General features: G+C 33.2%; 1 protein-coding gene across 1 annotated transcript in view; it reads left to right on the forward strand.

Moving 5' to 3' along the window:
* The window catches only part of LOC129222414 (cell adhesion molecule Dscam2-like), a 395,853-nt gene extending 377,920 nt beyond the window's left edge, over positions 1–17,933 (forward strand). Inside the window, exons 13-16 of the mRNA XM_054856925.1 lie at positions 45–192; positions 2,617–2,765; positions 6,674–6,808; positions 17,632–17,933. Of these exons, the coding sequence (XP_054712900.1) occupies positions 45–192; positions 2,617–2,765; positions 6,674–6,808; positions 17,632–17,933 (734 nt within the window). The remainder of the gene's footprint in view (positions 1–44; positions 193–2,616; positions 2,766–6,673; positions 6,809–17,631) is intronic.
* The last annotated feature ends 231 nt before the right edge of the window (positions 17,934–18,164 follow it).

The raw sequence follows: 18,164 nt of genomic DNA on the forward strand, positions 1-18,164 counted from the left end.
ATGTTCTTCATGTACTTTAATTTGTTTTTTCACACTTTTTGCAGTTGCTGCCCATTTTATGTCAAAATTCACAACAGAGATGGTGCGTAAAAATCATAAAACACGACTTAAATGCGAAGCCATTGGTGACAAACCCATCAGCATTACTTGGATGAAAGATAAAATTAGCATCAAGCCTCAGACTGATCCGAGGTAAGATAAAATACTTATTTAGTGTATCGATTCTAAACCTCAATAGTTTTCGCAACTCCTCTGAGCATAAGTGTCTTAATCGATTAACCGGAACAATATGTTGCAGAGGCGCAATGCTCGTTTTCTCGGGAAAATAATTAAAACACGTGCTTCTAATTTAGCTATTGGTAAATCACTTAATCTCTTTGTTGCAAATAAGGAAATACAAACGTTACCATAATGGAATTGTAATCAATGAATATTTCTGCTGCGAAAATTGAGGAAATGGTAAGAATGAGTAAAAAGAAGGAATGTGAAACAAAGTTTGATTTTTGATATTGAATTTGTGAATGAATTATTGATGTGATTGATCAATAAGTAAAATCCGAAATATCATTAAAGGAATTTAATCAACCAACAAACGAGGGAAAATTTTAAGTGCTTTTGTTCTTAACCGCGTGATTTATTGCTTGTTAATATTTTGAGTGTTTTAGCATGTGTATTTTGTTATTTGTTACTCACAAGTGTTTATATTACAAGTACAATAATACTCGTATGTTGAAATTCATAAAAGTTTGATGCATGCAATGCGTAATTTTCTCATTAGTGTTTTTTAAAAAATAATCATCAAATCTATTCATGAAAAGATTGAAAATAATGAGGAATATCCATAGTAAATTATTATTACTATTTTTTAATTTTTAACTTTGAATAACATAAAAGACTCATATGATCAAAAATGCTTCATCTATTTTTTAATCAGTGTTTTAGAAATGTTTGCAAATGTTTAAAAATGCCCTTGTTCATACAGGCTTCGCGGACTGCTACTTCAATAATAGTGCTATATTATAAAACTTACGTTATAGCAAAATATAGCCACCATAAGAAACTTTAAAGAGAGTATTTTTATGCTGGGCGATTAGTGCTATTAATATTCCAGTTTTTCAAGAATTCTTTTGTTAACTCGCTTCTAAAGTAACTTCAGTCGCAGACTACTACAGTGAGTTTTATAAAGATTACGATTTTTTTTAAATTTATGTAAGAACATTTTGAGAATATAATAATTATTTATTGAACATATTTTACAATTCATCACCTTTTTTTTTAGAAAATAAATTTCCTGCGTTTCGCATTCTAATCAGTCTGAAATCTAAAAATTTATCAGCTATTAAATTGAGCAGTTTTCCTTACTGTAAATGGCAAAATGTTCATATTTATTTTTTAAATTAAGTTCTCTCTTTTCTGAAAAATCTGAAATTTTCATTTTATCATTTAAACATCTTATTTCGTAATATTAATTTTTAACTGCAACATGTGTCACTGATAAATAAAACTTCGCGATCTGATGCTTTTTTTGATTAGCATAATATTACTTAAAATCCAAATAAATATTTTTTTTCGTCTGATTAAATTATTATGTAAAAGTTAATCTGTTGTGAAATTAAATACATATGGTTCAAAAAGGAAGAATAACTTATTCCTTGTAAAACAGTAATTCATTGGAATTTTATTTTATTGGAGGTAAACGAAGAACATGCAAATCAGTTTACAGAAAATATAGTTGATTTATTTGAAAAAAAAATAAACAACTGTAATATTAAAAACGCTTAGGAACTTTAACGGAAAACTTAATACTATTACCTGTCAAAGATTCACGATTTTTTAAATTGAATTTTAATAAGGTCAAAAAAGAGATTTAATAAAATATATAAACTACAAAAACAATTGACAAAACTTCAGAGAAAAGGAATGGAAGTTAGCTCTTCAGACTTAGATTCCTTTTTCTCTTCAGTGGTTGTGACATTCGTGTAAAAAGTTTCACTTATAGAAATATATGCCAATTTCGGCAAAACTTTTTTTATTGAAATGACGTATTGAATTTTACAAAGAAAGGTAGTCGGATATATGCAGGTGACTACTGTCGGACCAACGATTACATGGAAAAGCTAATATCCGGTTTATAGGCGGAAATGGACCTATCTATTTTTTTTATAGGATTGTTAGTTGGTTTGTTACAGATGTGTACTTTTTCCTCTCTATTATTTAGTCTTAGTTTTGTAAAAATGAAAGTTTGCTCTTTCAGCAACATTTTTTTTAATCTAAAGTATATTCGATCTGCATTCTCACAGCAAAAATTAATTGATTTATTTATTTACAACAAAGTTTTGAGCTTACCATTTTGCTTAATTACGTTCCCGAACGATTTTCTTTTCATTTTGTTGTTTCCATGGTAACTATTTTTGTCTTCCCTTATTTTATTTTAGAGAATGCAATAAATGAATGAGGCACTAGTGATATTATAAAACGCGTGCATCAAAATCCCATCGTTATTTTCCCTTCTCCCCTGCTAGATTCATTCAGATGGAATGGTCTTTACTTGGCAGATTGCCAAATTACATACAATCCGCAGTCAAACAGTACATAAATTTTTATATTTTCCGACAGATACGAGCTTGTGGAGACAATATTATCCAGTGGAATTGTTTCTGAAATACTTATACGCCAAGCCGACAGAAGAGACTTTGCCTTGTTCAGTTGCCTAGCAACCAACGCTTATGGACGCGATGATACAAATATCCAACTGATTGTGCAAGGTATGAGTATTATCATTTTCATCTTAAATGGGTGTTTAAGTCTAAACTTTTCGTTTTATTGACGCGATGATACAAATATCCAACTGATTGTGCAAGGTATGAATATTATCATTTTCATCTTAAATGGGTGATAAGGTCTAAACTTTTCGTTTTATTGACACAATGCAGGGGTGGCAAATAGGGGGGTCAAGAGGGGGCGGTCGCACCCCCAAATATTTTTAGCAGAATGATGGAAAATGGGTGAATTCAATTTATGTAAGTCGGAAATCAATGTTCATTAAAGGAAATCTCGTTGCTTCTTAGCAACTATTTGATGAAACTCGACACATTCTCAGACTAGAAAAAGTGTTTTTAGTTATTTGGATGATGACTTAGAAATTCATGAAGTATTTTCGGCTTTTTCAGAACATAGAAAGCTGATAGAGAACCATGGTTAATTTTAATTAAAGAAGACATTGCCTCATATAAGCTAAATATTTCACCCATATGTGCCCTAACGATGGTATGTCCAATATGAGAGACTCGTGAAAAGTGGTGTGGCCGCATGGTTTTCACAAGAAAATTCCTTGATATTTTACATTCACTTTTACGCACATTTTTTAAGTGTATATTTATTTAATGAGTGTTCGTCGCTTTCTTCTGCTAGACACATGTTTCAGCTGCTCAATACATTATAATGTTTTCATAGAAACTTCTTAAAAATGCATGTGATTATTGAATAAAAAAAGACATAGCAACCAAATACCTTTTATGGGGCTCTATAATTATGCAATCGCGGAGTGACACAAGATAATCTTCAAGAGTTAAAACGATAAAAACATTTCTCTATAACTTCAAAGCAGTGATTTGACGACTGGAAGAATTATTGCAAAACAATTCTTCACTGTAAAAACAATTCAGAATCGTTCCTGGAAAATAATAGGCAGCTGATGTGCCCAATTTCAAGCAGTAACATATCTTACAAAAACTAAGAACGTTTTCCGATAAAAGACAGTAACCTTTCTGAAATACTGGGAAATATTCCCTGTTAAAGCCTGTCGTGAACCTTCTACAAAAATGGAATAGGTTTAATGAATTTGGTTAGAACCTTCCCGGTTTACCAAGAAAGCTCCAGAAGCATTAGCGCAACCATAGATAAAGCTACGCGAGTAATTGCAAGCAAGAACCAAACATATACCTTGCCTGCAATTCCTGCCTCGCAAAGCTGCAGCTATCCAGTGACTTGTTTGCTCCCATTAGGAGCTTAGTCAATCCAGACGAGCCGCAGTTAAATTTAAACCGATACACTCAATAAACACGCTCAGTCAACCTTTAAACTGGTAGCAAGAAACATTTTTCACACAAGTTAAAAGTCTGCATTCGTGCATCTTTTAGCAATTCAGGAAACTGTTTTGCGAAAATACTTGATTTTGCGGGGAACTAGGTCAAACCTATGAAATCCCGAAACGTTCCACGGAAATTACCAGTGACGTTTCGGAATTTTTTTACAGTGCCTCAATGGTGAAAAAGCTCATGCCCTTTAGCATGTATGACTTCGTTTGATTTTTTATCCAATTTGTTTGCATCGGGAAAAGGTTTTTGACAAATGCTTTACTCTACCAAAATCTATATCTTCAATCCGCTACTCGACTATTCAAACCACAGTTCAATTTACAATTGATCTGTGCACCATACTACCACAGTTCAATCTACAATTGAAACTGAAAATATATTTTTAAAAGATGTATATTTCAATCAATCGTGAAAATTTTCAAAAAATTGAAAAAAAAAAAATCTTTCTCCGAGCCCATTTTAAAGAAGCGCAAAAAAAAAAAAAAAAAAAGTGACAAAAATCCACATGATGATGTGAAGTCAAACATTAATTTTTGAATATTTTGTATGAAGTAATAGATTCAGTTTCGAATGAAATTAACACAAGGTTTGATGATAATTATTTTTCTGTATGGTTGGCTGGGATTATGGTTATTTGGATTGGATTTTGAAAACGAAAAATAAAATATTTCAACTGTGAGTAAAATTTTTTGAATGAGGCAAGAAAGATTACAAGCAATATACCGACAGAATGGTTTTCACATCCAGAGACTGCAGGTTCGTCTTTGTTATGTACTCATCAGTCTGGAAGAGTGAATAACAGAGCTGGAGGCAGATGATATCTCATTGAAGCTGAGAGCACCGATATGACTAGATTATTCAATGATGAAAAGTTTAAGCTCCACAGTTTTTGAAGTAGCCTGAGTGATTTTGAAGAGCAAGATATAAAAAGTGTTTTCATACATAAATTTTTGTTACTTCAATTATTTTTTAACTATTACAATCAGCTCAGCTAGTAGAGAAAGTCTTTTTTTATGTCTCAGGAGGTTAGAGAAATATTTTCGATGCACAAAGGGAAAAAAAATAAATAAATAAAATACCCTTTCCATTTAGCTGAACTGGCAAAACAGCACGACATTGGGCACTGATGGATTAGTAACACGATTCCCTGCTCTTCCGAATTCCAAATGGTATTAAAACTTTAGTAGCGAGATGTTTTGTATGATAACTTTTTAGTCAATGAATCAAAATTTTAATTGTTTCTAAACACTAATTTTATTCATACTAAACCGATTTTATGACAACTTCTTGTTAAGCTAATGTGTGTTTGGTTTCGCTATGGAGTTATACATTTTTAAGAAACTCGACCCCCCAAATTAAATGGTGAAATGCCGCCCCTGACGCGATGATACAAATATCCAACTGATTGTGCAAGGTATGAATATTATCATTTTCATCTTAAATGGGTGTTTAAGTCTAAACTTTTCGTTTTATTGACGCGATGATACAAATATCCAACTGATTGTGCAAGGTATGAATATTATCATTTTCATTTTAAATGGGTGTTTAAGTCTAAACTTTTCTTTCAATTTAAAGGGAGTCAGTACCGCCCCATACCGTCAATGTTAATTTGCACAGGTTCATGTACCTTTTTCTGAAAATCTATTAAAGATAAAATTATGAATTTTTTTCTGTACTTCAAGTAGAATATTTTCCCTGTACTGAAGTAAAATTTTATCGAAAGAAAGCTTAGTTTTATTTAAAATAAAAATTCTAATGTGTAAGTCATTATTTTTTTTAAATGTCATTTTGCAGCACGAAATCAGCTCTATAAAAAATATTTTTTGAATGTGCGAAAAAATTTACTTTAGTATATGCAATTAGATGTATCGAATAGGTGGTAAAAATTTCAAAGCCTAACACAATTTATTTTCTGAGAAAAAGAAACATTAAGCTTCAAAAATACTATTTCGAGATATTGCAATTTAAAGGGGAAAATTATACCTCATCAAAATAGGTTTACATTTTTTTAAAGCTTATTTTAACTTACTTCTAAAATGAGCACGTTCAAGAAGTTTGTATCATTAAAAAGGTATTGAAATGGAATTCAAAATATATAAAACTCAAAAAATTGAATTTCTGAAAGTATTTAGGGTTCTGACTCCTAGTTGTTCTGTTATTAAGAACTCTTCATTTGTTTTTGTTTTTCTTTCAAATACATTGAAAGTGAAAGATTATGCTTTACAATCATTGTAAAGCATAAAATTCGAAACTATTTTAAAATTTTATTTTCAGATTAAATTTCTAACGTTGTATACATCTTAGATTTACAATAAAATACAACGCGAAAATTGCTAAACTGTTTTTTTCCCCTTCCCAAGAGGAGAGAAAATTGAAAATAAATCAATAAATAAATTACTAAATAAAAAAATAAAGTCGGAGACGGAGCTGTAGCCGGAGTCGGACGTTTCAAAATCCAAATGTCGGAGTCGGAAATTTTCTTCCGACTCCGCACCCCTGCTTTAAAGGGTTTGAGCAATCTTCATTACCATTCGTTTTTAAAATATTGCTTTTTATCACTGTTTATTACTTTTCAGAGCCACCCGACAGTCCTCAAGAAGTAAGAATAATTGAGACTGGAAGTCGAAGCGTTAAATTATCCTGGTCATCCCCGCAGTATAATGGAAACAGTCCCGTCACCCATTACGTCATTCAATTCAAAGATGAAGGAGGTACTGTTGCCACATCTCTCAACTATAATTGCAATTTCAGAAGCACTAAAACGACCATAAAGAGCTAATCTTGTTAACTCACTACTTTTACCAGATAGCGAGGAGCCCGAGCTAACTTGATAGTTTTAAAGAGTAGTTTTACATTAATTTCTCGGAAGTCTTATCACATGATATTAATGCAGTCGAAAGAGGACGTCATTTCTTTTATGGGTAGAGTTTTATTTGACTGATGGAGTTACGTGAGCATTAAGTATTATCTTTAAACACGAAGCAGCTAATTTTGGATATAAATATAAATTTCAAATGAGAATGTTTTGTTTCTACTCTTCTCCGTTTTTTCCTTCCTATTTATGTAGTAAATGGGAAAATAATGCTGAAAAGTATTATAAGAATAATTATGTTTGCTTGTGTCCCATTACGTCTTTCTAAATGAAGTTAAGATCAAAACATATAGGTCATTAGAACTGTTAGGAATTTATTGTTTATTTATGAATTGTTCTAAAATGTTGATATAAGGTTGTATCCTTTTATTTTCTTGGCAAGCAGCAGTTAATCACAGAATGTGTAAATTCATTCTGAGAATTTCATACCAGATAGCTATTATGTTAAAGTAAGTTCTGTTAAAATACATAAAATTAACTGTAATAATTACTTGGATGTACGGGTAAATGTCTGGAATATAAAACAATTACAAACTATATACATTTTTGTAGATCCATTTTTATGAGGCTAATCTTGAGAGTATTTGGAGTAAGTTATTCCATTTGCTGCTGATTTCACTTTGGAAACTTTTTTTTTTTGATAAAAAAAATGCAGTACTTCAAAATAATCCAAGTTTGTGCGTGGCTTTATTGTCTGTCGCATCGAAGAGAGCACAGGTGCTGTCATCTCGTGGGGAAACTGAGATTCAAAAACATGTGTTAATGGCTATCCGCCGATAGAGCTGCTAAATGATAGAATGGAATCCAGTACTTCAGGAATGTACCAGATCTGCAAATGGTGAGAAACAAACAAGTGCTCGTATACACACTAGACTTTATATAACTCTGAAACTAATAATAATATTAGGAACTGAGTTTAAAGCCTGATTATAGAGCAAAAATCTAAATGGTTCAAAATATACTTTTTATTTATCTGTAACTAATGTCATTGCTCCATAAACTCTTTTGGGGTCGTTCTTATATTTTGTTGCTTAATTTTAATTGCGGCCATATTTTGTGTTTCCTGTGATTTTTTCTGACATTTCAAAAATTTAGTACATTGACGAACACTTGTGATGTATTGTTTTACTCATTAAGTGCGAAGATGTTTTCCATGGTAAAAAAATGAAATGGGGTGTATGGAGGGGGGGGGGGTTGACGGGCACATTTTTTCTAGAAACATAGACCGCAGAAAAGGAAAGGTTTGGAAATGCCTCGTAGTGTTATAATATCATAATTCATTTCAACGTTTCTATTTTGAAATAAATGATTGTGATGGTGTGTGAAAAATGTTTTTTTTTTTTTTTTTTTTTTTTTTTTTTTTTTTTTTAAGAACATTGACTTGAGAAAAGCTTTGGAAAGTATTTGACATTTTCTGATCACATATTTCAGATTAAGTTTTTCAATTGTCTAAAGAATAACCAAAACGTTTTCAGACAGCTAAAATTAAAAAATTACAAATAGGTATGTATACGAAATAAATCAACGATCAAACCTTATAATGAACCACAAAGGAGCTTAAGTTTTTTTCTATGACTTAATGTAATTCGCTTTGCTTTTGTTAACCCTATATTATTCTTCAAAAAAGATGTTTTTTGAACAGTTAAAATCCATACATAAAGGATGCAAGAACAAGTATGAGCTAAACTACTGCTTAATCAAACAAATTGAACAAATTTCTAGCTAATTAGTGATTTTTTAACTACTCAACTAACACATAGTAGGTAAATGAGAGGCAAAAGTACTATTTCAAATTCATTTAGCATTTAAGAAAATAAGTTAAAACACGTATTGCAAGTATTATTATGAAAAATACTTGTAACATTTTAATCATTCAGTTGGTTTAAAACCTGGTTATGTGGATGCGTTACTTAAAATGATATCTAACTGTTATTCTGACAGAAATGTTAATTTTTATTGTTTGTCCCAGTTACAATACGTTATTGAAAAGCAGTAATATGATTCCTTTCTTGACGTATTTTTTTTTTTTTTTTTTTTAAATTTCCAACGTTATTAAATCAAACTTCTTCTGACAAGTGAGAAAAATAAGTGCTATTCTCATTAACTTCAGTAAATTTAACTTTAGCACACATAATTACTTGAGCAAGTGAATAGTTCAAGAAGCTTAAGGCGTTAAAAATTCATTCTCATTAAAATTTCTTATCTGCATAAAATACAAAATGTTATTCTTCCGTCTGAATATGGCCTGAGGTATCAAAAGCTTATTCGTTTGCTTTCTTTACTCAAAGTCAGGAATAATTACTTTACTTTGAAAATTATGTCTTCGTGACTGTATGTTAACGTGAAGTGACATCTTGCAGAAATAATTTTCACTTTACTTATAATGCAATTGCTTCCTTTTTCTTTGCCATTTCCCAAAAATAAATTAAATCGATTTATTTAAAAATAATCTATTCTTGTTTTCTCATGGTGCCCGTGATAAAAAATAAAGGAAAAAATGAACTGTGGTAACTTTTCAATGTTACTAAAGATTTTCCAAACACGTTTAGTTTACTACATGTAACTAAAGTCTTTTGACCAAATACGTCGATCAGTTCAAAGCAAATAACGGTTAACACTCCATGTACATGCCCTTGTTACCTGTAAATATTTTTAAAATAAAATAAATAACTCGTTGTCACTTACAAAATGATAAATATCGTTCGTTACACTATCGAAAGGCCTGACCTATATTATCTTGGGCTATATATATAATATGGACCATGTAAGTCTTTTAGAATATCTACTATTTTTCAATGGGTACCATTAAGGCTCAATTTGTTGTCATCTCATTGGGTGCTAGTTACAGAGGCGGGGGGCGAGGGGGCGGACCACATCTGGTGTCACCCGGTTGGAAGGTTAAACACCCGAAGTGGAATCGCAAGTTTCTGAAAAATATAAAGCTAAAACGCGTTTTTAAGAATAGAAATTTGATAGTTTTCCAAGAGGAAAACACCCCGAACCCCACTCATGGAGTGAATACTATATTAAAGATTAGGTTCATATTGTCAATACTTAGACCTAGTAGTCACTTCCTTCTACAAAATAAAAAAAAAAAGATAAATTAATTTGAATTTTGACATCTTGAATTTAAATTAAGTTTTTCGCAATCACGGGGGTTATGTGTGTGTAGACATGTGTGTTTGTGTCTGTGTGCTGGTATAAGTGTGTGGGTAGTTGTGTATATGAATGTGTGTGTGGGGATGGGTATGTGTATGCAGGCATATGTGTTTGTGTCTGCGTGCAGGCAAGAATGTGTGGATAGTTGTGTGTATGTGTTTGTATATGTGTGTAGGTGTATGTATGTGTATGTATGTGTGTGTTTGTGTGTAGTTGTGTATGTATGCGCGTGTGTGTAGGACATGGATGCAACCTGGAGACGGCTTTCGCTATAAGAGCAGCATCGTGAGGAGCCCGTCGTCGGTAATGCTGCAGAGGGTGGCGGTGGGAAAATAAAATGATAGGACATCAAAACAGTCAAGTGAGAACAATAAACAATCGTGATTGCTCAAAAAAAAAAAACTGAACATCATTATATTTCCCTGTGTTTGAGATAAGTTTGAAATAATTAAGGGGGCCATCAATTTGATACACGCTGTTACTTTTTGGACTTCTCGATAGCCTACACATTTGCGTCTTGGGCAATTTATGCAAAAAGCGCTCACAGTTTTTATTTGTGTTTTGTGCATTAGCCCCCTTAAAATTCCGTTATAACACAAATGTAGTTGTTTTTGAAAATTGTTGAATTTCATACTTTCATGCTTACACCGAATATTAAAACCTTTTTTTCTTTCTTGCATTTGTGTGGGGGGGGGGCATCACAAATTACCTCCCCGATTCACCCATGCTAGATACGCCACTGTTATTTATACTCACAAATGTGTCCCATAAAATAACAAATTCATGACGATGTCGTGTTTATGATAATGTGCATCTACAGTGCTGGCCAAATTAATAGACTAAAGAATTTTCTTCTTTTTTTTTTTTTTGTAAACTATTTGTACTAAAATACTATTTATTTTACTGTTAAAGTACAGGCCATACTGTACATTGATTATTACGTTATTTTAGCATATTTTAATGTTTTCAGGTGGCAGCACTGTCTGCTTTGTTTATGTTCTTTGTTTATCTACCTACCAGAAACATAACCTCAATCAGCTTAAACAGTTCACTAGTTCTTTTTATTAGTGTGTTCTGTTATATTTAAAGTTAGTTTTAGGTAATTAGTGAGTATATGTATGTGAGTATATATAATAGTGAGTATAAACAATTTTTTACCTCATTTTTTAAAAAGTTAAGAAATGGTGTAAACCTTATGAAAAGTATGCCAAAAAGACTTAAAATGCTCACCAAGAAAAAGGGAACGCATACTAAATATTAGATAATAATTTCACTGTTCGTTAATGTGTCTATAGTTATGTAATCAACGAAGAATTTGCTTTAAAAACAATCTTAGTCTAATAATTTGGCCAGCAATGTATATCTCTCCGAAGCTGTCGTAGACAGCCTTTGAAACTTCGACAGCCTTATCTGTATAGAGTAGGTTCACTGGGTCTTCTAAGCCGATGTTAAAAAGTTTCATCTGGATTGCTGGAGAGCTGAAGATGTGTTGACGAGACAGTGGGATGTCAACTGAGCAATGAGGACAAAAGTTGGTGTAACTGCGCTGTCCGTCCGCAGAAATTTTCATCCCCTTTAAGTGATTTGTCATAAGTCTGGTTATAAAGGGTGTCCCAAAATTAACACAAGATTTGAATTTGCCACAATTTTTGCTGTAAATTGTTGGCAGCCACGGAAAAAGAACAATTTGACAGCTGGGAGTTTAGGGTTAGTAACAATGGAGTGTTATGCTATTATACAGCCAGCGAAACAATTCAATCACTGCATAAGGCATTTCCTGTTCGTGTACTCTCTCGTTTCGGTGATACGAATTGTACCCTACATCGTGTGACTTTACATCATTAGACTTCTTCCTATGGGGTTATTTGAAGTCAAACGTCTATGTCAGCAATCCCATAACCACCTGCGTATTACCTAATTGCGATATCGAACGCCAATAACAGTAAACTGCTTGACCCGCCCAAACCTTCATTATTTTTCAAATAATTGTTCGATAATGAAAACGCATTATAGAATCGAAAACGCTCTATTTGTAATAACCCTAGACCCTCAGCTGCCAAATTGTTCTTTTTTTCAAGATTGCCCACAATTTATTGCAAAAATGGCGGCAAATTCAAATCTTGCGTTAATTTTGGGACACCCTTTACTAGTCGATATGGCTCAGTCACAGTTAAAATCCGGGATGGAGTTTCTTTTTGATTGTTGACCGATTAGTCTTCAGCCAATAACAGCGTTGGAGTCAACGAGGGTTAGGGATGGCTGAGGAGAATTACGGGATTCCTTTGCGAGCTCATCGGCCTTCTCGTTACCAAAAATATTTACATGAGCCGGTATCCATTGAAAAATGCAGGATCTTTGGGCAGAAATGATTTTGTAAAAAAATCATTGTAAAAATAGCACGTAATTTGTAAAAATCGCAAATTTAAGTACTAAAATGTGTAAGAAAAAAAAAATGGTAAGTCTGTTCAATAATTTCGTATTCAACATGTAAAAAAATACTTTGTCAAACGTTAGCTAAACTCTTATCAGAATTAAAGTTGATTAAAAATAACTTATTTCTTGTTTTCGAAGCAAAAGAGAAATTTCCATTTCACATTTCAATAAGATTTATTTAACAAAATACACATACATAAATAAAGTAAAGTTAAAACTTAAAAAATATAAAACATAAATTACAAACGTCATAACAAAACATTCAGAAAATTTTGACTATAGTTCAACATGAGTTAGTAGTAAATTCAACACTAAAGAGCGCCAAAGGCACTGTCCGCAGTGTTTTTTAATTGGTTTAGTATGGAGTACAAACACAAATATGTATTAAACAGTAATATTTACAAATTAATTTTACACAAGTAATAAATGTTTCACACAGAACAGTAATTCGACTGTTTGACTCCAGGAAAAAAAACACAATAACTCGCATTGAAACATTTAATAATATAAAAAATACGATTCAAAATAAGCTTCCTTTAAATACAATATACTGGAGTAATACTTGCAAACGATTATACACTAAACTTCTCCGTTAATTATTGTCATTATTTCTCTAAATAACTTATGTTGGAACATGTAATTCAAACTTTGTCCCCAACATGACTTTTCATTCACATAGCCTTAAGTGAAGAAACATTTTTTTTTTTTTTTTGAGTAAAAAAGGAAACTGAGATTGATATATGTTGCTCTGGCTGCTGTAAATCATCAGTCTCAAAAGTGGAGGTGGGATGAAATGAGGTAAACGCCCTATTGTATGAGAGATAACTGGGTTTTTTTCCACGCACCAATATCATTAATCAAATGGCGTTGGGATTTAATTTGGGGCTCACAGCAGTCTGTAAATATAAAAGAAACATGAAAAGTGAAACTCATTTTTCAAAATGAAGGCAATTAAAAACACTTTGGTTTGAGCTATATCTTTATTACTTGTATGGAAAGTGTACCTTGTTTTGAATGGCACTATGCAAAATAAAATCCCATATTGTGGTCTGTTTTTTTCTAGTTCAGTATGTTCTTTTATTGCTTGATTAGTGGTACCCGCACGGCTTTGCCCGTAATAGAGAAATTAAAAGGTCTTTTGGTTCGCCTGTATATTTACAAATAATGTATGGTGAATTTTCTCGCCAATTGGTTTGTACCCATGTTACAGTTCCCCGTTATGATAATTTCGTATCTCGCCAATTGACTTGTACCCATGTTACGGTTCCACCTTATGATAATTTCGTAATTTACTCGTCCATCTTATGTTAATTTTGTTCTTAAAATTGGAATAAAAAAAGAACCACATCGAATTTTCGAAAAATCGCTTCGAGGTGCACACCCCCATGCTACAAACTAACTTTTTGCCAAATTTCATGAAAATCGGCCGAACGGTCTAGGCGCTATTCGCGTCACAGAGATCCAGACATCCTACATACATCCAGACATCCTCCGGACATCCAGATAGAGAGACTCTCAGCTTTATTATTAGTAAAGATTATATTTTCTCTCAAATCTCTGTAACAAAAAAATATCAGTATAGAAGAGGGTAATCCAAAGCGGGTAGGTTAACGAAGAACGCTCGAAAGTTGTGGTTTTTGGATTTTTATCGCAACAATTTCGGTTTTATTTCCTATCAGGGTTCGTGAATTTCACACCCAAATTTTTCACACCCAATATTTATTTATTATTAAACTTTACAAACACTCGAAAAACGCGTTTTACCCTACCCGGACAAATTGTCGTCGAGATGGTTATAAACCGTTTGCGTTCCTTCAAGGCTTAACTTAGGCAGATTTTGCTTTTGAAAAGTGGAGGTTGTGTAAAATTATGTTTTATGTTAAGAAAACATCAACATTGATGAACTTAAAAAGCAAAACTTCATCTAAATACAAAATTTTCAGATTACATTTAAGATACATAAGGTATAAAAATGCATCATGTTATACGCTGTAAATAATCTTTAAGATAAGTGTACTGGTGAATATCGGGCATAAAATCTTGATCGTTATTACCGCATCCTGATGCCCATTTCTTTTTCCATGTAATGTGCAAATTCCTCGTATTATCCATTCCAGAAAATCATAAGTTATAACATGACGGGTGCAAATTTCTCGGCCATTTTCATTCCATTTCATTTGTAGAAACAAGAAACTCAACAAGTGGGGTCTTATCGCAGTTCGTGATTGCAAAAAAATTGTAATTTAAGGGGAGTCAGTACCCCCTATGCCGTCAATGTTAATTTGCAAAGGTTCATGTACCTTTTTCTGAAAATAAATTAAAGATACAATTATGATTTTTTTTCTGTACCTTAAATGCTCTTTTCTCTATACTAAAGTAAAATTTTACAGAAAAAAGTTAGTTCCTTTTTTTTTTTAAATTCTAATGTGTAAATCACTGTTTTTCCCCCCCCCCCCCCAAAAAATGCCATTTTGAAACACGAAATCAGCTCTATAAAAAATATTTTTCTAATATAAGAAAAATTTCACTTAAGTATATGCAATTAGATGTATGGAATAGGTGGTAAAAATTTCAAAGCCTAACATAATTTAGTTTCTGAGAAAAATTAACATATAGTTTCAAAAATACCATTTCGAGATATTGCAAATTTAAAAGGAAAAATCATACCTCATCAAAATAGGTTTACATTTTTTTAAGCTTATTTCAACTTACATCTAATATGAGCACGATCAAGAAGTTTGTATCCATAAAAAGGTATTAAGATCGAGTTTCAATATATATTTAAAAAAAAAAAACGAATTTTTGAAAATATTTTGGGTACTGACTGCCCTTAAATTCAAGATGTCAAAATTCAAATGAATTGATGAATGATGCTGGATGTTTTATTGCACTTGATCTATCTTAGGTAAATTGGTTAGAGACACTTTTTTTTTGTTCAAACAAATTCCCATCCTTTATTATGTTCTATACAATTTTAATTAATTTCTGAGCAATAGTTTTGTCTGTGGCAACTTTAAATAACTGTTTTTAGTTATAGCCGCCCTATACGTACGAAAATATTTTTAAATAACCATTTCTAAGATGCAGTAAATATGTTTTTAATGCTGTACATTTTAGAGTGATGGCATTGTAAGAATATCCCAAGAAAGACGGAAATAATAATGCAAAAATGGTGTCATTCTGGATAAATAAACCTCGCATCTAAGCGATTAGGAGAAAAAATAGCAATCAAACGCAACTCTTCCATCTGAAACCACACAGCGGTACGGAAGAGATAAGGTGCCATATTTTTACGACTCCAGAAATATCCGATGGACAACTCAACTCAACTCATCTGGGAAACTGCGAACGGGAAGCAATATAACTTGCCTCATGCACCTTCCCATTTACCCTCCACCACAGCACCATACCGCGATGCCTTGGCTTTTATGACCCGCAATTAATTGGACAGGTCTACGCCCCTTTTATTTATTTACTTTGACCGAGGTATTTTTTCTAGGATTTCTACACACTTTCGTGTGAGTTGAGAACTCTACTGCAAATTCTTTAGAAGAGTAAAAAAAAACTGGAAATTTATTTATTTTCAAGACTTGAGGAAGAAAAAACGTATTCGTGCAGGTCGTAGCTTTTCTCCCCCCCCCCTTTTTGAGCAATCACGATTGCTTATTGCTTTCATTTGACTATTTTGATGTGCTATTATTTTATTTTCCCGCCAGCATCCTCTGCATCATCACCGTCGACCGGCTCCTTACGATTGCTCTTATAGCGAAAACCGTCTCCAGGTTGCATCCATATGCTACACACACGCGCATACATACACAACTACACACACACACACGCGTACACACACAACTACACACAACTACACACACACACGCACTCACAACTACACACACACGCACACATAACTACACACACACACACGCACATACACACGCATACACTCAAACACATACATACACACGAATACATACAGACACCTAGACATACATACAAACACCTACACATACATACACACCTACACATATCTACCCAAACACTCATCACACTCATAACTGCACACAGACACAAACACATATGCCTACACACATACACATACCCCCTACACACAAATACAGATACCCCCACACACACATTAACACACATGGCTACATACACACACACTCATGATTGCGAAAAACAAAATTTGAATTTAGGAGGTCAAAATTCAATTTAATTTTTATTTACTTATTTTTTTTTTTTTTTTTTACTGTGACGAAAGAAGAAATTTGTTGCAAACAAGGTCAATCCGTGAATTAAACAGCACTGTTTTCTTTGCAGCTGTATAAAAACTTCATCGCGACTTAACTTATGCATAAAACTTAACTCTGCAAACTCCACTGTCAGCCCACCTCAGCCAGCGGGATTACTCCTGGACGGTGTCGTCTATGCCCTACGTCCACACCCACGCCTACACACGCTCACGCGCCTACACAAACAATGCCTGACACACATAATGCCAACACTCACACAGACACTCGCCTACATACAGACACGCACACGCCTACACACGCTCACGCGCCTACACAAACAATGCCTGACACACATAATGCCAACACTCACACAGACACACGCCTACATACAGACACGCGCATGCCTAGATACAGACATGCACACGCCTACATACAGACACGCACATGCCTACATACAGACACGCACACGCCTACATACATATATACACACAAACGCATGCACAAACATTAATTACTTACACACATGCACACACACACGTCTATACACATACATACGCCTATACACATACATACGCCTTTACACATATACACACGCCTATATACATACACACGACTACACACACAAAGGCCTACATACATGCACACAAACGCTTACATACATGCACACTAACGCTTACATACAGACACATATTGCTTATACAAATACACACACCTACACACATACGCGTGCGCTTGCACACACACACACACTTATGATTGCGAGAAAAAAAATAATCTGAATAAGATGTCAAAAATTCTAATTTTCTTTTATTTTTTTCATGCTTGCTTCACTTTACAGGCAAATGGCATAACCGTATGACCAACGTGACTGTGAAAGGATCTGAAAACAGTGGTGCGGTAATCGGACTGAAACCCGCCAAAATATATTTGTTTCGCCTCTTGGCTGAGAATCAGATTGGGAGGAGTGAAGCCAGCAAACCTCTTGAAGCCATCACACAGGAGGAAGGTAAGCCACTGTTTATTATATTTGTGTACGCTCGCCATTCAAGGTATCTTTGTTACAAAACTTCTGCTTTTTCAACAGTCATCCTGATACACTCACTCGCCAATGAGTTAGAAAACTTTGAAATTTGCTTTTGAAAATGAGTGCTAAGGATCAAGTCCTTTTCCAGAAAATCAAGTATTGTATTCGCGAAAAAAAATTCACTCAAAAATCGGCCTTAATTTCCATTTTGCTCACCCCGAATGAATGTTGATTTTTTTTTCGACACAACCACACGTGAATATATGCCTAGGAACGTACAGAGACACCCGAAATATCCAATTTGACGACCTCCGAGTTAATTACATCGAATTTTCTCGTGACGTCCG

The sequence above is a fragment of the Uloborus diversus genome, chromosome 5 (assembly GCF_026930045.1).
Source record: "Uloborus diversus isolate 005 chromosome 5, Udiv.v.3.1, whole genome shotgun sequence".
Classification (NCBI taxonomy): Eukaryota; Metazoa; Arthropoda; class Arachnida; order Araneae; family Uloboridae; genus Uloborus; species Uloborus diversus.